This window comes from Camelina sativa, chromosome 3 (genome assembly GCF_000633955.1).
Source record: "Camelina sativa cultivar DH55 chromosome 3, Cs, whole genome shotgun sequence".
In the NCBI taxonomy this organism is placed as follows: domain Eukaryota; kingdom Viridiplantae; phylum Streptophyta; class Magnoliopsida; order Brassicales; family Brassicaceae; genus Camelina; species Camelina sativa.
Genome location: NC_025687.1, coordinates 4,087,952 through 4,110,504, shown reverse-complemented (window position 1 = coordinate 4,110,504; position 22,553 = coordinate 4,087,952). Strand labels below are relative to the sequence as shown.

At 38.6% G+C, this 22,553-nt stretch overlaps 8 protein-coding genes across 10 annotated transcripts in view; 4 read left to right on the top strand and 4 right to left on the bottom strand.

The window, feature by feature from the left end:
• The window catches only part of LOC104768115 (tRNA pseudouridine synthase A-like), a 3,722-nt gene extending 3,224 nt beyond the window's left edge, over positions 1–498 (top strand). For both annotated transcript variants that reach the window (XM_010492048.2, XM_010492054.1), the window contains one exon: positions 235–498. In XM_010492048.2, coding sequence (XP_010490350.1) covers positions 235–332 — 98 coding nt within the window. In that variant the 3' untranslated portion in view covers positions 333–498. The remainder of the gene's footprint in view (positions 1–234) is intronic.
• LOC104768100 (ATP phosphoribosyltransferase 2, chloroplastic) lies at positions 1,795–4,967 on the bottom strand. The gene is made up of 11 exons (XM_010492034.2): positions 4,602–4,967; positions 4,187–4,246; positions 3,985–4,098; positions 3,654–3,719; positions 3,466–3,573; positions 3,272–3,355; positions 2,899–3,000; positions 2,683–2,796; positions 2,528–2,608; positions 2,271–2,390; positions 1,795–2,083 (listed from the first exon to the last, which is right to left on the bottom strand). Exons 1-11 carry the CDS (start codon positions 4,887–4,889, stop codon positions 1,988–1,990), a joined length of 1,233 nt encoding a protein of 410 aa, XP_010490336.1. The 5' UTR covers positions 4,890–4,967; the 3' UTR covers positions 1,795–1,987.
• On the bottom strand, positions 5,000–6,569 carry LOC104768090 (cx9C motif-containing protein 4-like). Its single transcript, XM_010492025.2, has 2 exons — positions 6,335–6,569; positions 5,000–5,282 (listed from the first exon to the last, which is right to left on the bottom strand). Exons 1-2 carry the CDS (start codon positions 6,418–6,420, stop codon positions 5,177–5,179), a joined length of 192 nt encoding a protein of 63 aa, XP_010490327.1. The 5' UTR covers positions 6,421–6,569; the 3' UTR covers positions 5,000–5,176.
• On the top strand, positions 8,018–10,257 carry LOC104768083 (COBRA-like protein 6). The gene is made up of 5 exons (XM_019241348.1): positions 8,018–8,107; positions 8,754–9,210; positions 9,302–9,446; positions 9,525–9,805; positions 9,896–10,257. The coding sequence occupies exons 1-5, from the start codon at positions 8,018–8,020 to the stop codon at positions 10,195–10,197; spliced, it is 1,275 nt and encodes a 424-aa protein (XP_019096893.1). The 3' UTR covers positions 10,198–10,257.
• LOC104768077 (2,3-bisphosphoglycerate-independent phosphoglycerate mutase 1) lies at positions 10,939–13,507 on the top strand. The gene is made up of 7 exons (XM_010492013.1): positions 10,939–11,177; positions 11,263–11,541; positions 11,636–12,264; positions 12,471–12,663; positions 12,761–12,856; positions 12,939–13,094; positions 13,179–13,507. The coding sequence occupies exons 1-7, from the start codon at positions 11,019–11,021 to the stop codon at positions 13,338–13,340; spliced, it is 1,674 nt and encodes a 557-aa protein (XP_010490315.1). The 5' UTR covers positions 10,939–11,018; the 3' UTR covers positions 13,341–13,507.
• LOC104768070 (cell division cycle 5-like protein) lies at positions 13,628–17,095 on the bottom strand. The gene is made up of 4 exons (XM_010492008.1): positions 16,727–17,095; positions 14,745–16,463; positions 14,237–14,518; positions 13,628–14,143 (listed from the first exon to the last, which is right to left on the bottom strand). Exons 1-4 carry the CDS (start codon positions 16,901–16,903, stop codon positions 13,787–13,789), a joined length of 2,535 nt encoding a protein of 844 aa, XP_010490310.1. The 5' UTR covers positions 16,904–17,095; the 3' UTR covers positions 13,628–13,786.
• On the top strand, positions 17,218–19,671 carry LOC104768056 (U2 small nuclear ribonucleoprotein A'). Of its 2 annotated transcripts, XM_010492000.2 has the most exons (8): positions 17,218–17,391; positions 17,489–17,529; positions 17,991–18,120; positions 18,213–18,418; positions 18,516–18,674; positions 18,911–18,961; positions 19,056–19,163; positions 19,394–19,671. In XM_010492000.2, the coding sequence occupies exons 1-8, from the start codon at positions 17,310–17,312 to the stop codon at positions 19,397–19,399; spliced, it is 783 nt and encodes a 260-aa protein (XP_010490302.1). In that variant the 5' UTR covers positions 17,218–17,309; the 3' UTR covers positions 19,400–19,671. The 2 variants fall into 2 exon arrangements, with proteins under 2 accessions (XP_010490302.1, XP_010490305.1); XM_010492003.2 differs by lacking the exons at positions 18,911–18,961; positions 19,056–19,163; positions 19,394–19,671 and adding an exon at positions 18,780–18,867.
• Positions 19,747–21,380, bottom strand: LOC104768048 (aspartyl protease AED3). Its single transcript, XM_010491993.2, has 2 exons — positions 20,265–21,380; positions 19,747–20,180 (listed from the first exon to the last, which is right to left on the bottom strand). The coding sequence occupies exons 1-2, from the start codon at positions 21,315–21,317 to the stop codon at positions 19,887–19,889; spliced, it is 1,347 nt and encodes a 448-aa protein (XP_010490295.1). The 5' UTR covers positions 21,318–21,380; the 3' UTR covers positions 19,747–19,886.

The window sequence follows — 22,553 nt, the reverse complement described above, 5'->3', positions numbered from 1 at the left end:
TGAAAATGAAAGGGATGAATTGTGATGCTCTTTGTGGTCTGTTGATTTCTAGTGTCTTTATGCTGTGCAGGTTCGACTGCTTGTAGGAGTACTAAAATGCGTTGGCACTGGAGAATTGACGGTTGCAGACGGTATGTTGCTGTCGCTTTCTTCAGAGAGTTTACAGTTATAGGTTTGATTAGAATTGAAGGATGTTTAACTGTCTCATTCGGGTTATCTATGAATTTGCTTCAGTTGAACGAATCCTGGAGGAGAAGACAGTGGCTGCAACCAAACCCATGGCTCCTGCTTCTGGTCTATATCTTGCCCGTGTCAAATACGAGTTTCCATGAAGACTTAAGTTCACTTCATTTCCGCAACAATGGGTGAGGAGTCACCAGAATGGATTCCGTTCAGAAGCTGAATCTTATATACTACAGTTCCGGACGCCATTCGAATCTTTCTTACATTAATATATTATAAGATGTTCAATTTTTCTTCTACTTTTTAACCATAATTTCCAATAATAACTTTCTGTTTTATTTCTTCACTTTAATAGAAATAATTCACATAATATGATTTTTTTTTTGTAATTTTACTCTAATTATAATAAACTAAAAAATATTTAATATATAGAATTTACAAATATTTATAGAGAAATTGCTGAATATATATTTTGTTTTAAGAGAGAACAAAATGTGTATTAGAAATTGCAATTTGATTAGCTTGAAGTTCTTGTCATATATTTTATATTTATAGTAATTTCAAATTGTTATATTCAAACAAAAAATCAGTTTTTTATTCACAACAAATTTATTTTTATGATTTTTTACATATTTTATCAACTTACATATTCTATCAAATAATTTGTAACTCATATTTATAATCATATCCATATTTTAAGGTACTAAATTTTAATTAATTGCAATTTTTTATTTGAATGCCAAATATATATATATATATATATATATAAGTTAGGTTTTGGTTTTATTTATACTGGTATAATTGAATCATTTTCTATATGATTTTTATAAATGACTTCATCAATTATCTCGGAAAAACGTATTTAGTTTTCGATTAATCATCTCGAATAATATTTATTTTCATTATGAATCTAAACAATATAATAAATAATAGGTAAGTTTTCTTTCATTTGTTGGACAGTGAAAAAACTATTAAACCATAATTAAGAGAATTTTATATAATTTTTTATAATTTTTTTTGTCAACAAGTACAAGAGTGGAAGGTTTGAAAGATACTTATTTAAAAGAATTCGGCTTGATATTTGGTTAGTTATAAATCTAAAAGTAAGTGTCATGATGATTTTATGGATTTTTTTGTTGTTGTTCCGAGTTCATAATAAATAATGATAAATGTATTTAAAATTAGCTTGGATAGAATAAGTGGGATTATTAACTTAAATTAATAACAGTTAAGTCATTGTCCTAAACTATTTTGGTAGACATGAAATATTAAAGATCAAAGCAGTAGCTGTCTGGAGGAACTAGTAGCGGTCTGTAGTCGTCGCAACACGACAAATATATGGGGTGTGTCTCCGAGTAAAATCCCAAAAAGAAAAAAAGTCACATTCCTTCGTTTTGTGCCTGCTAGCTTTTGAAGAGAGTGAAGACGAACAAGTTCATATTTTTCTTTATGATGAAATAAGCAGTTTTTTCTTCTTCGAACCACTCTGTTTTTTTCTTACGGTTCGATGAACAACCAACATGGGTATTCTAATCAAGCTTGGCCTCGGTCGTGACTCGTGAATACCAATTTATTCAATAAGCTAATACTTTTAAACAACATTCTAACTGATTAGAAAATGGAAATGAATTTTAATTTGAGAAAATTGGTTTTTAAGTTGACTATCTCTGAAAGGCTTGAAAAAGGCGACCTCTGTTTTTCTTCTAAAAGATCCATGTTGACCAAAAGAAAAACAAAAACATCGTGGTGTTTGACATGCATCTTGACTAAACATCGTAGTATCTCTCAGTCATGTGAAGCAGCATCAAAGGCCGAGGTTACTTAAAAGCTGACTCCATCTGGGAGTTTCCTCATCAAAAATGTATGTTAGAGGTGACACCAGTACTCCACTTCCTCCCACCTGAAATCACATTTCATGACACATTACTTCTGAGATTCGAGACGAAAGACTGATCTCGGTATTAAATGTGGTTTGGGCTATTAAATTTCAAGAGTGATGAAAGCTATGTATTTGTAAATCCCTTCAATAATGACAATCTTAGAGTAAAGGAGCGAGGTGGAAAGAAATGATGGATGGCATTACTAACCGCTCTCAGCTGCTGCACAGACTCATATAGAGCTTTTTTGGGTACACAAATCACAATGGCATAGTACTCAATTGATATTTTTCCATCTCGTTTACAGTAAACTGGACTTATTGTTGGTCCCTGCACATCACAAAAGCACAATCGTCTAAACCTATCACCTATCAAATCAGTGGAAATACACTGAATATAAACCAAGATATTCTTGGGTTGGAGCTAGGAACTAAGAGCTTGTGAGCCCCAAATTTCTCAAACTTTACCTGCAATCCTGATAATGATGATTGGGTTTTCACACGTTCAGCCACTTCCTCAGCATCCGTTCCTCTCATGTTTGCAACAACCTGGAGTGAAAACACAGGATGAAAGAAAGCAAAAGTAGAGATAAGGAGAAACATTACAATTACTATGCACATACAGTGAATTGACCATCTGCCTTCAAATGAGCCTCTAATCTCTCGAGAATCTCATGCACTGTTTCTAGTGCTCCTTTTCTCTCAGTCAATGCCCTTCTGCTCGCCACTAATGCAGCCTGATAGTAAGAAAAAGAAAAAAAAAAAGAATTATCTTCTGGAACACCGGTTGCCAAGGGGAAGGAAAACAGTAGTCAATTCCAAAGATCTTCACATCATACCTGACTTTCCAGCACAATCCCGCCTTCAATCTCTTTTAAGTTGTTCTCTTTAAGGGTTGTCCCACTGCTCACAAGGTCCAAAATGGCATCAGCAATCCCCATCTAATTAACAAGAGAAAATGTGTCAACAAACACTGCACACAACAATAGTTTCTTTCTGTATTACTATAATCCCCTATCTCACGCTGACGGCACAAAATAGCAAACATAACTCTTAATCCCATAGTAAGAATAAACTCTGAAAAGATAAGAAGACGAATACAATAACTCTTAATGTACTCAGCATTTTCATACAAAAACCGAGCCTAATTAATCCTTATCGAAGCATAGTTCGAAATTTTAAGGGTTGATTTGAAATTAATGTAAATCTCACCGCAGGAGCTGCCTCTAGGGCTCCATCTGCAGTTGAAAAGCTCACATGCTTAATACCGTTATCTTTCATAAATTTGGGGCCTAGCTGCAAACACAAGTTGGATAAATTCCAAAACAATTAGACTGCATTCCGAAAAAAGGTTTAAGGACAATAATGCACCAAAAGGAACACTTGTAAGTTGTAACGCATCATACATAAGTGAATCCTGTGGCAACCCGTAAAGGTCTTTCCTCAGTCCATTGAGGCATTTGTGCTAGCTCTTTCAGAGATTTTATATTCTCAAATATTCCATAATTGGGTATCTGAAATCATATGAAAAGAGCAATCAAAAAGTCATCTTTATTGATGATATAAACCTGAACTATAATAGATTTGAGCGTACCGCAAGGGACAAATGACAATCTCCAAAGTTGAGAGCTTCGTGGACGATGATAAGATCTTCGTTCCCCTAAAAAATAACTCAGGATCTTTAAGTTTAACTTTTAATGCAAAAATGGCCTTCAAAAGGCAAGTCTATAAGTCACATAAGCTAACGCAAACAGTATGGCGTGGGTTGGAATGTCAAGGAAAACCACAGTAGAACGAATAACAAGATTAGACACATTTTCTTTATATATAGCATTCATATCAGTATAACAGCCACCAGCACAAAGATACCCTAGAATCTCAACATGTGTCCGCTAATCAAGATATAGAAGCATGATGTTATTTACCTGACCAAATTCACTAACTATGTCAAGACCAACAATGCCTAAATCCAGATCCCCTGAGAGCAACTTCCTGACAATGTCTTTTGGCCGTTGAAACCAAACTTCAGTATTTGGTAACTGGAGGAAAAAAATAAAGAGATTACCGCTACAAGCCGATACGTTGAAGAAATACTAAATAGGCTTTTGGATTTCTCCGAATGCATACCTGGGGAATTTGAGCAACATATTGCCGCGGATTGACTTGTTTGACAAACAATTGGCAATCCTTCATGAGAAAAGAGAAAGTAAAAGAGTCGTAAGGAGCCATGAGATTGCAAATCAGAGAGTGCAAAATCATTTCAGAGAATCAAAGGATCAAAATGAAACCTTTAGGAAAGAAAACACAAAGCTATTACAATAGGACACTCATATACTACCTAACTTCGCCTAGGGAACGATATGCAATCAATATTTAGGCTTCACAGCACAGTCATTAGCACAAGTATAAGAAAGACGAAACCTTGAGCTTGTCAGTATAGCTCCCTACAATATCTTCTTCTAGTACAGAGAGATGATCGCAATTTGATATTTCCCAGCAAAAATCCTCAATTATCCTAAGGGGAAAACACAACGACACTCACCTTGAGAAGATCGAGCGAATCGGCGGCCATGCGTCCTTTGCTAGGAAGACCAAGACGAATCTGCTCCCTCCGGACGACAGAGACGGCGTCGGTGGCACCATTCTGGTTTGATTTCTGAGCGTTGGAGACGCAAGAAGTGACAATCCTGAGGCATCTCTGGCGAGTTCCGGTGACGGAGACAGCGGCGGTCGAAGGAATCGGAGAGAAGAGAGAGAGGGAAGGTACATGAAAAGAAGGAGAAGAAGAGGAGTATTGTAGAGTGGTGTTGAGAGGAATTGAGATTGACATGGTTGCTGCTGCTGGCTCTCTCTCTCTCGGTCGGCGGAGGAGAGAGATGGTCGGCGGATATCATTGCAGAAAGCTCGGCCGTTATAAATATCCCAGAGTGTGTCCACGTGGAAAATCCAACTTTTTTTTCAAATTTAATAAAAATATATTTCTTTATTTGTTGGGTGACAGAATTACACAGAGAAATATCTCTTTGGACGACCAAAAAAATAAAATAAAATACAGAAGAGATGTGCCTTGAAGTTTCTTGTTATGCCTCTGTTTCGTTTAACTATTGTGTTTATATATTACTTCTTGATTTGCTTCAAGAGAGCAGCTACAGATCCACAATGTGTTGACTCGTTATTGCATCTCTCACAACAAGCCTGTAACATCTCTATCACTCTCTGGCACCTGCAACCCCCACACATAAATCTTAATTAGTATCTACCAGTAAAAAACAATGGTATGGAAAGTGATGTTGTTGTTGTTGTTCAACCTCGCTTAACTGTGTTAATCATGATGACTGATTATATTCATGGAACTGTCTAAATTAAGGCCTAGAGACATGACTGATTATACTACACAAATCATTATATGCACAAAAACTGGTAAAACAGTAGGACTCATGTAGACACACACAAATAGCCAGGCCCCTTCGGAGAATTCGTAATCAAAAGAAGAAAACCAGTTCCTTTTCCTTATAGCTCATCATAAGTTTCTGATTCATATTAAGCTAGTTTTGTGAAACCAATGTAATAAGTCAGTCCATGCAAAACAAAGTGACAGTGCACTTCCTTACTTCTCCCAAGACAGGGATCATAAAATATAGATAGTGAGGGTATCTATAACCAGCCTGATGATGATGATGATGATGATCATCATCATACGACAACAATAAGAAACCACAAGATTCAGGTTAAATATATCCTACTCATCCATCTCTCTTTCACAAAATACAGATAATGGATGACCCGCAATTCAAAATGGTCTAGACCTCTCTATAATCAATTTGTTGTAATTGGGAACCACAAGAACATGCTCAGATTATCTAAATCAAAAGCAAGACATTTATAACAGTGTGTCTTGTTAATAATTCACACCATCAGGGTCTCTCTCGATTCTTTAGGGACAGAGTGATTTTGATCCAATACAAACAAGTACACCCAGAAAAAAATCAGCTAACCTTTGGTCAATAAGCACCAGACCAAACCTCACAATTACTAAGAAAAAGGATTCTTAAAAGCCATCAAGGATGATGCATCAAATCAAATCTTATTATGCTAACAAGACAAGAGAAAGAACCTAGCTGAAACTGAAAACCCAACAATCGAGACATGAACCCTAAACCCCCAAAAACTAGAATGGGATATCTCTAATTCACATCAGTAACATCATAACCAACACCTGATGAATCTTTATGAATTAATGATGAAGAAACCGCGACAAAAAAATGAAGGAATCACCTTTGAGGAAGAAAATTGTTCTTGGAGAGACATGCTTGGATGTCGCAAGCCTCTTTCTTGCAAGGTTCTTTACTCGGTTGCGCCATCTTCTTCTTCTTCTTCTTCTTCTTCTTTCTCTCTCTCTTTCTCACAGGCTTTTCTCAACTTTGGTTGTTGATCTCTCTGATTGAATCAAGCAAGCGTCAAAATACTTTTTTTCCGATCACCGACTTGACATAATCCGCCTGAGAGGAGATAGATTCGTCGGTAGTTCGGGAAATTAAACCACAATCAAAACCGGTCAATCTTACTGAACCGAACAAAACCATTCAGATATTATTAAATCGAACCAAACCAGACCAGACTTATTATTAGGTTTTTTTTTTTTTTTTACTCAAGACTTTTATTATTAGGTTTTGTATCCTTTGTCCTCCACACCTTCATTATTAACAAAAAAATGTTCTAACGAAAAGATATTAGCAGTAGTGATTTAATTATATTTACGTCTCCATGTTATTTATTACTAATAAACATATAGTAATTCCAAGGAGGGCGTGAAAAGAGCTTTTTGGTGTTTGAAGTTTGAACAACGCATCTCTTTTCTGACACATTCTTCGATCTAATTATCATCTCTTAATTAATTACTTTTTTGGTCAACACACTTTTTAATTACATATGAATAATTTGTGACCTCTTAATTCTAATTTACGGATTGCTTGCTTTTTGTGGTTGAAAAGGTTTAATCAATGCCATAAGTCATACTACTAAAAAAGAGCCAGAGCAAGCTGCTTGCTCTAAAATAACCAATACTATACCATTTTCTGGTTACATAATCAATTAATCGCTGCTATTTATATTCACTGATGTAATGTAGTGATGATGTCCAAAATCTCTGTTAGCCTCCAAAGTTTCATCTGATAAGCTACCTTAATTTCTAAAACCATTCTATAAAAATACAGAAATAAAAAGGAAGTTAAAAACATAGCACAATAAAGCAATAACATCTCACGAAAAAGAGAAACATACGTGAATCATTCAATAATAGCTGCCACGCCACCACTACAAACTGTACCAGAAAAATTTGCAAAATTAGATTAGTAGTGTATACATATAAGGTAAATACTAGATTTTACGTACTATATTACAGCTAATATATATAAGCGTTAATTAATCAAATAAAAAAAGGGTAAGTGAAAAACCAAAAATAGAAAGAAAAGGAGTAAAGTGTGGGTTTTGTTTACAAATGCAAAACTCTTCTCGTTCAAACACTAAACCAACAGTCACTGTGTGACTTCTTTGCTTTAATTGTCTCTCTCTCTCTATCTCTCTTAACACACACACACACAGGGAAACCCGAGGCGTCACACTTAAAAACTCTTTGAGATTTTGATCTCTCTCTATATCTCTTTGTCATTCCCAAAACCAATAGTAATATTTTCACGTTTTAGGAAAAAAGAAAAGTTCTAAATTCTCATATATTTTCATCGATAAGAATTTGAAAATTCGGCGTGATCGATCATTGGTTTTATTTTCTTCTCTCGTTTGCAAGAGTAAAAATGGATGCAATGCTCGTTAGCACTGTCATTCTCTTCGCAATCGCATCATCCACACGTAAGTCTTTTTTAATTCCTTTTTTTTTTAAACAATTTGTTCATATATAAACCGTAAAATTTGTAGGGTTTGTGATTTAACAAGTGATCAAAAATGGTTGCAGATGGATACGATCCTTTGGATCCGTTCGGTAAAATCATTATCAAATGGGATCTCCTTTTATCTTCACCTGGCAGACACTCGGTAACTCTTCTTTATCTCTTTTTTTTTTCTTGTTATTTGTTGGTTTCTCTTCGTATTTTGTACTAATTTCTTTCGATTTTTTATATGTATAATATTAGCAATTCACCAGCAAAAATTTATGTGTCTGATTATGGGACCCGCATGAACCTCTCAGATACTCTGGGATTTTTTAATTTTTTTGTTCTTGAACGAATATGGGTTTATGATGATATGCTAAAAGATAGTAGTACTATAACAAATGTAGAAAATACATAACTAAAATAGAGTCCGAATCTTCAGCTTAAGACGACGAAGTAACTCAGTAGTTTGTCTCTTGCTTGGTTGATTTTGTCAAAATCATTTTTCTGTTAAAACTTGTAAAAATCTCTGATTTCTTTTTTCCTTGTTTTTATCTGTTTTTTTTATTTGGAAATTTTGTGTATTTTAGTTTTTTTGTTTTTGTTGACAGTGTATATTAGTTTTTAAGAGGTTAATATTTGATAAATAACTTAATGGAAGGTCCCTATATATATACTAGCATAATACCATTGATTTTGACAAATTTTATAACTTAGATAGGCTGAAAAAGAAAGATTGATTTTGACAAATTGTCAACCTATATATGTACACAAATGCGTGGTGGAATTAATATTCAAAATGTTTGCAGGTACAAGTAACAGTAGAGAACATGCAAGAGTACCGGCACGTGGAGAAACCAGGGTGGAAGCTGAGTTGGCATTGGCTCAACAAAGAAGTGATATGGGACATGAGAGGAGCTGAGACGACCGAGCAAGGCAATTGCTCTGCCTTTGCCTCCAGCAACAACCTCCCTCACTGCTGTCTCCGCCGACCAACCATCGTCGATCTTCTTCCCGGAGCTTCTTACAACCTTCAGGTCTCTAACTGTTGCCGTGGAGGCGTCTTGACTTCCATGTCTCAGGACCACGCCAATCACGTCTCTACTTTCACAATGGACATTGGGAGCTCTCCTGATGACCCTGAAAAGTTCAATATCCCTTATAACTTCGATATTGGTGTCCCGGGTTATAGCTGCGACAATGCCACATCCGTGGCCCCGACCAAGTTTAGCACAGACAAGGGCCGTCGCAAAATGCAAGCTCTAGGTAACCAAAATGTTATAAGATGCTATCTTATTACAACAAGAAGTCAAGAAGCCGAGTTACTTAACATGGATATATTTGGTATTGTGAGCAGCAACATGGGAGGCAGTGTGCGTGTACTCGCAGTTTCGATCATCACAATCACCAAAGTGCTGCGTTTCACTCTCAGCATTCTACTACCAAAACATCGTTCCTTGTCCTACCTGTAGCTGCGGCTGCTCGAGTTCCCCTTGTGTCAAGTAACTCACTCTTCGAAACTCTTTCACGTTTACTTTTGTTATTGTTTGGTTTGATGTCTTCTTGCTGGGAATGTTCAGGAAAGGAGAAATGCCGCCATATCTGGAACAGAAACATGATCCATATGAGGAAGTATCACCAGTGGTGACATGTTCGGATCATATGTGTCCCATCCGCATCCACTGGCATGTGAAAGTGAACTATAGAGAGTATTGGAGGGTAAAGATCACAGCAACGAATCTCAACACAGTGAAGAATTACACTAATTGGAACTTAGTGGTGCTTCATCCAAACTTGAAAAGCGTCCAACAAGTCTTCAGCTTCAACTACAAGTCTTTGACGCCATATCAAAACAGCATCAGTGAGTCAACTATGAAAAAATCTGTCTCTTTGTTTATCTTACCTTATTGGTTTAAAATTTTGACTTGTTCTTGGTGATGTGTGGTTTCAGATGACACAGGGATGTTTTGGGGAGTGCAGTTTTACAATGATGTTTTGCTTCAAGCAGGAAAGATTGGGAATGTGCAAACAGAGTTATTGCTAAAGAAGGATATGGGAAATTTTACTTTCAAAGAAGGATGGGCATTCCCAAGGAGAATCTTGTTCAATGGGGATGAATGTGTTATGCCTTCACCAGATGACTATCCAAGGCTACCCAAATCTGCTTCACTTTCTTCTTCATCTTCCTCCTCTACTATTATTAGTTTTGTCACCGTTGTTTTCTGTTTTCTCCTTCATCTTCTACTTGTTTGATTAAAACGTTTTCATTTAAACCCTGCATTACTTCTATTCTTCGACAATTTCAAGAAACAAAAAGCCTCTTATAAAGAGAGCTGAATTTTGCTCCAAGTAGCTTATATATGTGGTGTGAAGCACTCACATTTCTTGACCATTTGTTATTTTTTAGAACAGAGAATAGAGCAAACCTTTAGTTATTAATTTCCTTCTTTTTCTTTAATCACTAAAAAGTGTTTCAGAATTTGATTCGATGAATTAACCACTACAAAGGTTCTTTATTTTGAAACTAGTATGGCCAAAATCATGCTGTGAAGTGAAAAGGAAAATATACTCTTTCCGAATGCCTTGTCAACCAAGTACAGATTTAATAAGGCGATAGTACATTTATTAAGAGCTCTTATAAAATGGAAGAATGTATAAATTGTAATGGAAGTAAACTTGTAAAGCAATATTTCTATATTATGATTATATAAAAAGTGAAAGTAATGGAAGTATAATCTAACAAGACAATATTATCTATATGATAAATCCTATAAAAAATGTATTTTTTTCTTTTGTCTCTAGAACATATAAAAGACAAAATGGCATGAATCAGCATCACAACTGTATCAAATATGTAAAAATCGCAAATAAGAAAAGAGGAAAAAAAGAATATTCGGAGCCAATAAGATTTTTCTATATATACGTGAGCGACAAGTGGCCCAATTGATAGAGTTGTTAGGCCCACTCCCAAAAACGCCTCTTTTATAAAAACCCGCCTCTTCCTTCACACCAACCTTCATTCACCTTCTTCTCAGATCTCTTTTTGAGATTCTTCGATTGCATCTCAAAAAGCTATGGCTACCTCCTCCGCCTGGAAGCTCGATGACCATCCCAAGCTCCCTAAGGGCAAAACCATAGCCTTAATCGTCTTAGATGGTTGGGGTGAATCTGCTCCTGATGAGTACAACTGTATCCACAACGCTCCTACTCCAGCCATGGATGCTCTTAAACATGTATTGTTTTCTTTTTACCTTCTTATCCTTTTGATTCTTTATAAGTTTTTCAATTCAGCCAACTTACTTTTGTCTCTCTCAATAGGGAGCTCCTGATACATGGACGTTGATCAAAGCTCACGGTACTGCTGTTGGACTTCCCAGTGAAGATGATATGGGAAACAGTGAGGTTGGTCATAATGCTCTTGGTGCTGGTCGTATCTTCGCTCAAGGTGCTAAGCTTTGTGACCTAGCTCTTGCTTCCGGCAAAATCTTTGAAGGTGAAGGTTTCAAATACGTTTCTGAATCTTTCGATACACATACTTTGCATCTCGTTGGACTTCTCAGTGACGGTGGAGTTCACTCTCGTATTGATCAGCTACAGGTTTTGATTTGATCTGTTTTTCTTTTTTCTTTCCCCTTATTTTAAGTTTTGTTGTTCGATTTCTTAATACTTGGTTGTTGTTTGTTTTGCATAGTTGTTGATTAAGGGATCTGCGGAACGTGGTGCTAAGAGAATCCGTGTTCACATTCTTACCGATGGTCGTGATGTGTTGGACGGTTCTAGTGTTGGATTTGTTGAAACTCTTGAAGCCGATCTCGTTAAGTTACGTGAGAATGGTGTTGATGCTCAGATTGCATCTGGTGGAGGACGTATGTATGTGACTTTGGATCGGTATGAGAATGATTGGGAAGTTGTTAAAAGAGGTTGGGATGCTCAAGTTCTTGGTGAAGCTCCTCACAAATTCAAAAACGCTGTTGAAGCTGTGAAGACATTGAGGAAAGAGCCTGGTGCCAATGATCAGTATTTGCCTCCGTTTGTGATTGTTGATGACTCAGGGAAAGCAGTTGGTCCCATTGTGGACGGCGATGCTGTTGTCACTTTCAACTTCAGGGCTGATCGTATGGTTATGCATGCTAAGGCACTTGAATACGAAGATTTTGACAAGTTTGATCGTGTGAGGTTTCCAAAGATACGTTATGCTGGTATGCTTCAGTATGATGGAGAGCTTAAGCTACCAAACCGTTACCTTGTTTCTCCCCCGGAGATTGATAGGACGTCTGGTGAATATTTGACTCACAATGGCGTCAGCACCTTTGCTTGCAGGTTCTTTAAATTCTTTCTATCACATTTTGAGTATTTGACATCTTTCTTATATGCACATTCACCTTTCACTTTTTAATTGAATTGCAACTGGTGCTATGTCTTTGCCTTTTCTTAATAGTCTTTGCTATCTATTATGCTGATCAAACCAAGTTCATTGACCTAGATAGCATCTCTGACATATTTATCAATGTATGTGGATGAAACAGTGAGACCGTCAAGTTTGGGCATGTCACCTTCTTCTGGAATGGAAACCGGTCTGGATATTTCAATGAAAAGTTGGAGGAGTACGTCGAAATCCCAAGTGACAGTGGAATATCATTCAATGCCCAACCAAAGATGAAAGCTCTGGAAATTGGTGAGAAGGCGAGGGATGCAATCCTTAGTGGCAAGTTTGATCAGGTGAGGTGGATGATTGGTCTTATGATCATATAATCAAACATCCCTGTATATAAGCAAGCAGAGATTGTCTTACTTACGGTTTGATATTGAATTTCAGGTGCGAGTTAACATTCCAAATTCCGATATGGTGGGTCATACAGGTGATATTGAAGCCACAGTTGTTGCATGCGAGGCTGCTGATCTTGCTGTGAAGGTATTGTTATAAAAAATTTATCGACTAGTCTTAATAATAAGAGTTAGTATGACTTAGCTCACAAGTGGTTTGGTTGTTGCAGATGATTTTTGATGCTATCGAACAAGTGAAAGGTATTTATGTTGTGACTGCTGATCACGGAAACGCAGAGGACATGGTGAAGAGGGATAAATCTGGGAAGCCTGCTTTGGACAAGGAAGGGAACCTTCAGATTCTAACCTCTCACACACTCAAGCCAGTAAGTCGAATGGAAGTCTGTGCTATTACCATAACGTAAAAGATTGGATTCGATCTGATGTGAAATTGTAATTATTGACCTCAGGTGCCAATTGCCATTGGAGGTCCTGGTTTGTCTAAAGGAGTTAGATTCCGTAAAGATCTGGAAACACCGGGGCTTGCAAACGTAGCTGCAACAGTGATGAACCTCCATGGATTTGTGGCTCCTGATGACTATGAGCCCACCCTAATTGAAGTAGTGGAGTAGAAGAATCGAGTGCCCAATCAGTTTTCAAGAGGCTAAAACTCCCTAGTTATCTTACGTTGTTTTCTAATAATAAGAGTTTTTTACACACACACGTTGTATTTTTGATTTTGGCTTTGAGCCAAAAACGTTTAATTTCAGTTTACATGATATGCAAGTTTTTCTCTTCACTACCATACAACCAAAAAGTATAAGCTTTGTTTCTTCTCTTCCATACGCAAAAATGTATAATTTCTTCTCTTCCATACGACATGAGTAAATTGTGCAAATGTTGGTTAAACACCTTTAGATGGGAACCAAACCCAAGCAATCAAATTTCTTGACTCTTGCAATGTATAACGGAGAGAATATCACAACCTTTACAAAGTCATAACTCATATAAAACGTACCACAATACAAAGTCAAGCTGAGTCTCCTTTAAAACTTGTAACCAATACAAAACTCAAGTTTTATGCAGAAGCTTCCATGGCTATAGCTACGTCCTCTTCTTCTCCACCGGCTAGCTTAGCTTCTTTCAGTTTGTGAGGATCTTCGACATCCTCTTGCTTCTTCAATGCTTGTGCTCGGAACCCAACCATTATCTCCTCTGCTTTTTCAACCATTGCCGACAGATTCCCATAGCGCGCTTGCAGTTTTCTCTCTGTCTCCTTTTGCTTTACCACTTCGTCTTGCAAATTCTTTTTCCTGAAAGATGCAGCCATCTCTTCTTGCCTCTTCAATGCTTTGAAACACTCGACTTCTGTTCCACCAATCTCAATCTGCTTTAAAGTCGCCTCTATTTGGGTCCACACGGTCTCTGCCCTCCTCTGTCAAATGAACAAATCCATTAAACATGACACCACAAAAGTTTGAAATATAATTTCAGAACTAACATTAAACCAATGTGAACTATATATTACCTCATGACCCTTTGTATAGGTTTTATACTTGGCCTTCATGTGTTCTGCCTTCTTCTCATCCTCCTCGAACTTTTTTCTCGCATTCTCCATCTCCACCTGCAAAGATGCAACTTTTTCCGCGTTTGCAGCAACACTTGAGAGCCCGTAAGCGTTTTGGGTGGGCAAGTAGATGAGATCGTTCACGCATCTGTTGCGAGCTTCTATGAAATCATCGAGTGTCTTGTCCTCATGATCCATTGACACACGCAGAAACTCCCCCTCTTCCTTTATCATGCCGTCAGCCTACCAAAAATCAGTGGCAACAACCTTCATTAGAATTCTCCTTAGTATATACCAAGTTACAGATGCTGATTCAAATTAAAAGCGGATTCACATTCATGTCAAAAAAAGGCATCAAGCAATCTAACCCTAAACCAAGTGCAAACTAAACAATCCAGAGTTGGGCCAACAAATAAATCAACCAAAAGAACAAATGTACAATTGACAATGGGAAGATTCATATACATACCTCTTGGAGTTCATTTTCCTCAAAATCTTCAATTGCAAGAATTTGAGAAGCAGAACTGTTGGTACGGTTCTTAGCTCCTTTCTTCTTCTCAGCTTTCTCATCAAGCGGATACTTTGCATTATCATGCTCCAGCAACTTTAGAAGCTCCTCTCGTACCATTTTATCGGCAACCTCAATAGGAGTAGGAGGAACAACAGAACTTTTGTCTCCGTCAGCTGAAAGTAACGAGTTCCTAATTAATTCCAATGAAGCAGCTGGAGGTCTAGGAAAATCTCTCTGCAAGACCTTGGATCTCTTCTTAAGCAATGCCTGTTGTCTTGCTTCTTCCTCAGCCTTTTCCCTCGCTATCCTGTCTGACATGTCTTCCTCAATTTTCTCTTCTGGCTCTTCACTTTCCTCTGGAGGAAGTTGTGGAACTATTTGGTACTCGTTCTTTGGCTGAGGAAGCCCAGTCAAACCAGAGCGTAAACTCCTTTTAGCTTCCTCTCGTCTCTGCCTCTCAAGTTTAGCATTTTCGTGCATGTCCATGTCTTCATTAATGTGAAGTTCATCCCTGAACGGAGTCCCTTTGGGTGTCATAGAAAAAGAAGATCCATCCCTTGATGGAGTCAAGCCAATTCTTGGAGTAAGACCAGCACCACCAGGAGTCATCGAAGGGGTCAACATTGGATTAGGCGTTTGAATCTCTTTCTTCCTTGGAGTGACCCCAGTGAAGTCAGAAGGGTGCAACTCAGGATTTTCTCCTCCTAGCAAAGGTGTCTGAGAGTCTCTTAATCTAGCCAGGTTTTCTGCTTCCATCATAATAGGATCACCTTTACCAGAAGGAGTTCTCTGTGGCGTCCTCATAGGTGTCATTCCTTGCCTTGGTGTTTGTGAGTAATTCGCCAAAAGTGCACGAGTAGCAGCGCTTCCTTCTGTTAGCTCCTCATTCTCTGCAAGAAGGTCACTGGCGTAGCCCATCTTAGCAATTTCTTCTAGCTCGTGGTCTGAAATCTGAGGTGGTGGTAACATCAGCTTTGATCTCTTTCTAACAGCTTCAGGATCATTCAGCTTGTTCGCTTGCAATATAGCTGCTGGGGCATCCTGTCTCTGAGCAATTTTGTTCCTAGCAACATCTTGTTTGCGTAACTGTGCTTCTACATCAGCTCTTCTTTTGCCTTCCAGCTCTTCGATGGTTGTTGGAAATTTAACTTGGTCAGCAGGACGATCTTCATCTGCAGTATCATAGAATCCTGCAGGTGCCCTCTTTTCAAAAGGAATTTCTGCATTATAGTCGATTCCCTTTCTCTTCCTTTTCCTATGTCTTCCATCAATCCCAGCTGCTTTTAGTTCTCTTCTCTTTTGAAGAGAAGCAAGCCTTCTAGCTTCCTCAAGTTGTTTTTCTCTAGCTTTTCTTTTAGCCTTCTTTCCCCTAGTGTTAGCCAACCTAGCTCTTGCTTCAGAAAGCATTTCCTTCTCATCTTCGTCCATATCTACGGGATCAGGACGAGCAGGCTTTGCTTCTGGGTTTGGATCAATCTCACCAGGACGTAGTTTCCGTGGATCATCCGCTGCATCATAATTCTCGTCCTTAGTACATGCTGCATCAAGAAGCTTTTCATACCTCTCAAGGCATTGAGATGGCGTACGGCCAACAATAGGAGCAATAGTTCTCCACTGAGTAGGCAGAAGCTTTGCAAGATGTAGAAGCTTCTCATCTTCTTCCCTGGTCCATTCAGTCTATATAAACATCAAAAAAACAAATCAGCTTCTAATTCAAAACCATAAGCAACCCTAACAATACTCCAAAGGTCCTACAATTGCCAACAATAAGTACAAACTTCAGAAACAAATCAATACATATATACCACTAAACCTCCACAAGAATCAAGCCCAACAAACCAACCTAAATTCAAACTATATCTTTCATTATTTTCCAGATCCAAAACAAATTTGTTTTTTATCGAACACTACCACTGAAGAGAAGGAAAAGGCGCACATACCTTTTTGATGGAAGGATCGAGCCACTCGTACCAGCGAGCTTTACACTGTTTGGCAGATTTACGAACGAGAAGAGACGAGATCCGAGCCCATTGGTTCTTACCATACTTCATAACGGCGGCCTTAAGAATCTCATCTTCGGTGTTCTTCCACACACCTCCCTTAATCATAATCCTCATCTTCGCTCAACTGTTTTTTCACCCAACGCACTCCAAATTCAAGGTTTGTAAAGCTAAATGCTCGTGGAAATCAGCAGAACGAAGCACAGAAGGAAGCGAGCGAGCGAGCGAGAGAGAGCAACCCTAGATTAGGGTTGGAACCAACGAAGAAGAAAAGAAGATTCAATCGAATACTATAGTCCTTTTCTTTTTAATTTTTTGGTTTTTTTCTCCCAAATCATAAATATCAGAATATAGTTATGGGCCTAACCGACTGGACCAATTCCGCACTTAATGGGCCGTTTTAAAGTGATAGATTTTTTTATGTCAATCTTGAGCCACTGTTGTCTGTTTCCTCTGAACGCGAAGCAGCAGCAGCAGAGAGAGAGAGAGAGAGCACGAAGCACTAAAACCCTAGTAGCGAGTAATGGTGAAGCTCACGGCTGATTTGATCTGGAAAAGTCCTCACTTCTTCAATGCCGTCAAGGAGCGAGAATTGGATCTACGAGGTATAAACTTCTTCTCTTTCCAATTACCCTTTCTATGATTTTCGTAACCCTAAAATACACACCAGCTCTGAGTAATCGTTTGTTGTTTTTGCTGCAGGTAACAAGATACCTGTAATCGAGAACTTGGGTGCTACTGAGGTACTTCCTTGCTCTGTTTTTGCTACACATGTTCTATCTAGTTTCGATTCGTCTTTTTTTTTTCTGTCATCTGATGATTTTTGTAGATGTGGTTGTATTGAATGCTCTCAAAGTCTGCTTGTTGGGTTTCTGCATTCAAGTATTTTGAAAAAGTTCATTGAAAGAAACATTGCTGAATTGGAGCAATTTTTTTCTTTGTCTTAGTTTGCATCTGTATTTCCAAATCTTCAGGAGTGTATCTGTGGCTTCGTGTGATACTACTTTGGTTCTATTCTGTGGATTCCTTACTTTTGAGAGCTAGTCTTCTCTAAGAAATTCCTCCTATAGATTTGTGTTAGGCCATGTTACTTTTGTGAGCTAGTCTTCTCTAATATGCTATAACGATCCTCTTCGTATTTTATTACTTTAGTTAAACTGATTTTGATAGGTATACTAATTAACTTTTGTTGCTTTTCTTACAGGACCAATTCGATACCATTGATCTGTCTGACAATGAGATAGTTAAGCTAGAAAACTTTCCATACCTCAACCGCTTAGGAACTTTGCTCATCAATAACAATCGGATCACCCGGATAAATCCTAATCTTGGAGGTAACCTCTACGTGCGTCTTGTAATAAAAAACTATATAAATTCGAGCACATTGTTTGCGTTGTTGATTTATCGTATGGTTGTACTTCTGCAGAATTCCTGCCGAAGCTTCACTCTTTGGTTCTTACAAACAACAGGCTTGTGAATTTGGTTGAAATTGACCCCCTTGCCTCCATTCCGAAGCTGCAGTACCTTAGTTTGTTAGATAATAATATCACCAAAAAGCCAAATTATCGCCTTTATGTGATTCACAAGCTAAATTCTCTTCGAGTACTGGATTTCATAAAAATCAAAGCCAAGGTAAGAACTTTATTCTGTTTATTTAACAAATTATATCTGGTGATAGAAAATGTTAAAGGAAAGACCATTTTACCTGACAAACATTGGTTCTTAACAGGAGAGAGCTGAAGCTGCAGCTTTGTTTTCATCCAAAGAAGCAGAAGAGGAGGCTAAGAAAGTTTCTCACGAGGAGGTTAAAAAAGTGCCAGAAACTGCAGAAAACCCAGAGACTCCGAAAGTGGTGGCCCCAACACAGGAGCAAATTTTAGCAATCAAGGTGCGATCATCTCTAAATCATATCATATTCGTTTTACAGTTGAGTAGCTTAGGAAGGTTATAATTTCAAAAGATTTTTCCAAGATGAAAACTACAAAATCTCCAGGAATTGGGTGTTGAAAGAGGAGAGACACTGGAAACTGGATAGGACTAAGCATATTTACTGGTTTGTCTTTAACTTAAGTAAGGTTGTGTGTTTGATAGTAACTTTGGTGTTTCGTTTTCATGATGTTCCAGGCTGCAATTATCAACTCCCAGACGATAGAAGAAATTGCCAGACTCGAACAGGTCCCTTGCTTTTTTGATCAAATTTGTGCCTGATGATGTTGGTTTTGGATGATTTTGACAGCTTTGTTTTCTTTTGGTTGGTGGACATATATAGGCTTTGAAGTTTGGCCAGGTTCCTGCAGGCCTGATCATTCCTGATAACAAGCCTGCATCTGGTGAACAAACCGTATTTGATGTTAATGAAGATTCTGCTCCCATGGAGGTAGGGTTCTTGTAAGAAAATGTTGCTCCTTGTTCCATGATTCTTATGGTTTAAGGTTCTTGTTTATTTGTGCGTTAAAGTCTTTCTGGAGAAGTTAGAATGACTACGTGTGAGTTGTTTGCTTGACTGGTTGATGTTGCTAGTTTGAATTCATAAAACCAATTGAATTAACATTTTTGGTAGTTGGTTTATTATGAACTAAAAGCTCCTGCAATTTTGTTGTCCTTCAGGAATAGAAGAAAGTGTGGAAATGCTCTTCCAGTCGAGGCAGCTACTGCTCGAGTGTTCAGTAATTGTTTCTGACAAGCGGTCCTGTAAGGTTTCTGTCAGTTTGTTAGGAACTCATGCGCAATAGGTGGAACCTGTAAACTAGTTACTGAGCATCTGTTTTTGAACCCTTAAAAAGAGTGGCAAAGAGGATTGCAGTCTTTAGTGTATCCGCAGAGAGAAGAGAGGATGAACACAGTATTTGCTTATGCTCTTTTTCGCACTATAGTTTCTTCTCAAATTTTTGTGTAACTCGTCGATCGATGTCATGATACTTAATTAGATCAAGAAATCGCATGACGAAAGCTAAAAAATCTTCACCACTCAATTAAAGTGACTTGTCATTAAACGGATCTCTTGATCAGGAACTCCCAACTTTTAAGGAATTTGTCCAAATCAAACCAACAAAGAAAGTAATATGAAGAAAGATATCGTTTTATGTGTTCTCTCTATCTCTTAGTTGCAGGGCTCAGGAGCAATGCCTAGGCGGGAATTGGGGACGTCAAACAAGATCCTCAGATTCTGCTGTTGGAGATTAGCGATCACGTTTAGAACAGCGTTAGCGTTCTGCGGTATACCGGCCATGGATAGACACGCCAGCGTTCCAGCGCTGCTGTGGATAAGCGTATTCTCCACAGGCAGCTTCAGGTCGAGTGACGTCATGTGCAGCGTTATCTTTGGCGCCACATTCTCGTAATCCGCCGTGAAACACGTATCAAACGCTCCCAACGTTGAGAATGACCCATTCACCTAGAGTTAATAACAAGATTAAATTGTATTACTAATTATACTATACGTAGCAGAATTGTGATATTAACGAACTTAATTAATTACCTGCTTCCTAAACTCGTCTCTAATGGCTTCGTAAACGGGTTGAGCAAAACGGGTTATGACGGTGCCGGAGTCGATGATCGTTCCGGCGCCGGAACTTGAGTCGAACGTCAAGAACTTTTGGTCAACGGGGACCTGAACCGAACCGACACTCACTCCGGTGAGATTGACATAGTAAAGTGACGGACGGCGAGGGTTACGGAGGAGTGGGGTGTATCTGATGGATTTGGGTTGACCCAAGAGACCCAGTTTCAACGACCCGGAGAAGTAGAAGGACCTGAAGCTAGGGAGGCAGTATGAGAACACTCCCGAGTAAATCGACGATGTTTGCGAGACCAGCGACATGGGGCCGCGTCCCAGGCCCATTAGTCCTTGCGGAGGTAGAGAATTGCCTGAGGCGGAGTTGATGCAGCCGAAGGAGAAATTTGGGATGACGTCGGAGGATAACGTCAGTGTGTCTTGTATGAGGTTTGCGGAGAAGGATGAACCTCCGCCGTAGGATTGGTTGAATGAGCAGATGGACGGTTGTGGTGAGGAGGAAGGGCACGTGGGGCCATGTGCTTGTGTGCATTGTGCGGTGGAGCAAGAGACTGTTGAGTAAGTGGAGGAGGAGTTCGGGTTGAAAGAAGGTGAGTCGGCGGCACAGCCAGAGCAGCCAGAGCAAGGGAGCCAAACGGCGTCGTTACTTGTGTCTAGGACCATGAACATGAGCTGTGGGGGAGTGCCGAGTTTGGCTCGGACGACGTAGTTTCCTGTGTGGAGCTGGTTACCGGAGGCGATGGGGACGGAAATTGGTTTTGGTTTACCAGCGACGAGGCTTGAGAGGTAGGTGAGGCGATGGGAATCGGAGGAGGCCATGTGAAGGACGGTGTCTATCACAGACGCGGAGGCGTGAGTGGGTGCGAAAGGTGAGCATTTGGCGTTAATGGGGATGATGGAGAGATCGTCGGAGCCGTCAGGAGCTGCGGTCGCACATGGGTCACGTGTGGCGGTGGTGAACGCGAACGGCACGAGAAGAGTAAAGAAGAAGAAGCAGTGGAGAGCTGAGGAAGCCATGGTTTTAAGATAACGTGATTTTGTTGATATATTTAGATAACATTCGCTGAGTGAGTGAGTGTAATGTTACCGTACGTCTTCATATATATGGCCAAAGAGATATTTATTGAAAGTACGAAATTGACCCTTATTTGATATATGATTGGTGGGATCCGGTCCGTTCTATTTCTATCTGGCACTAGCACAACTTGATCATCATGTGTGCGAGATAAAATGGTAAAATGTGTGTTCTTTGGTAAATTTGGTCAAATTGTCTGATTTGGCTCCCTAATGGCGTGTCAGTGGGGGGGGGATCCAAGCATAGATACATCTCTTACCTTTATGGCCAACATCTCATGAAACTTAACAAAATACAACAGTTCGAGTTGATACTACCTTATTCCTTTGATACTAACTCTATCTTGAATACAGTTCATAACTTGATGTAAGTTTTGAGGGTTGAAAAAAGAAGAAAGAAGTCACGAGGAGACATGGAGTGTGTTGGAAAGTAGCCAGTGAATCAATCAAGGGACCAAAAGCATATCGCATGTGAAGTGAAGTGTGATTTGGATAGTGATGATAAAAACAAAACCAAACGAACCAATAATTATGATGCTAAAATCAGGACAAATTACATAACAGTCTGTTATTTGGTTTTTTTTTGTTCTTTTTATTTACACCTATTTATGGGTGTAATATATATGTCTTGTTTCTAATGATTCTCAAATTATAATTTGTAGGGTCTTTATGTTAGCTTTTACTTACACTTTATCTTAGCACACAGGGAAAATATAAAATCTTGGTACTCTAATGAAAGTGAACAATCTTTTGATTTTTAGAGTCCGTGACTGGTGACTCGTGACTCGTGAGCCTTCCTTATCTTGTTGACAGTGACAGACCGACGTTTCCTCTATTTCGTCATTTACTCTCATTGTTCGTTCACGAGACCTCTTACATATTTTTTATCCTGAAAATTGTCATAATCGGCTAAAAACCAAAAGTCATAATCTTTCTTTTTACCTTTTGTCCATCCAATATACTACTAGGGTTTACATGATCTACATCCAATTATATCTCCTAGTAGCAATTTGCTAAATGACGCTTACATAATTGAGTGTTCTTTTTCCGATATTATGACCAAAAAATGTTGTAATATATGCTACATCTAATCGTCAAAACAAAACTTAAACAACGCCCAAAACATTTCGAACATCCCACAAGGCAGATCAATCATAGCCGGCCAAAGTTCCAATCTTA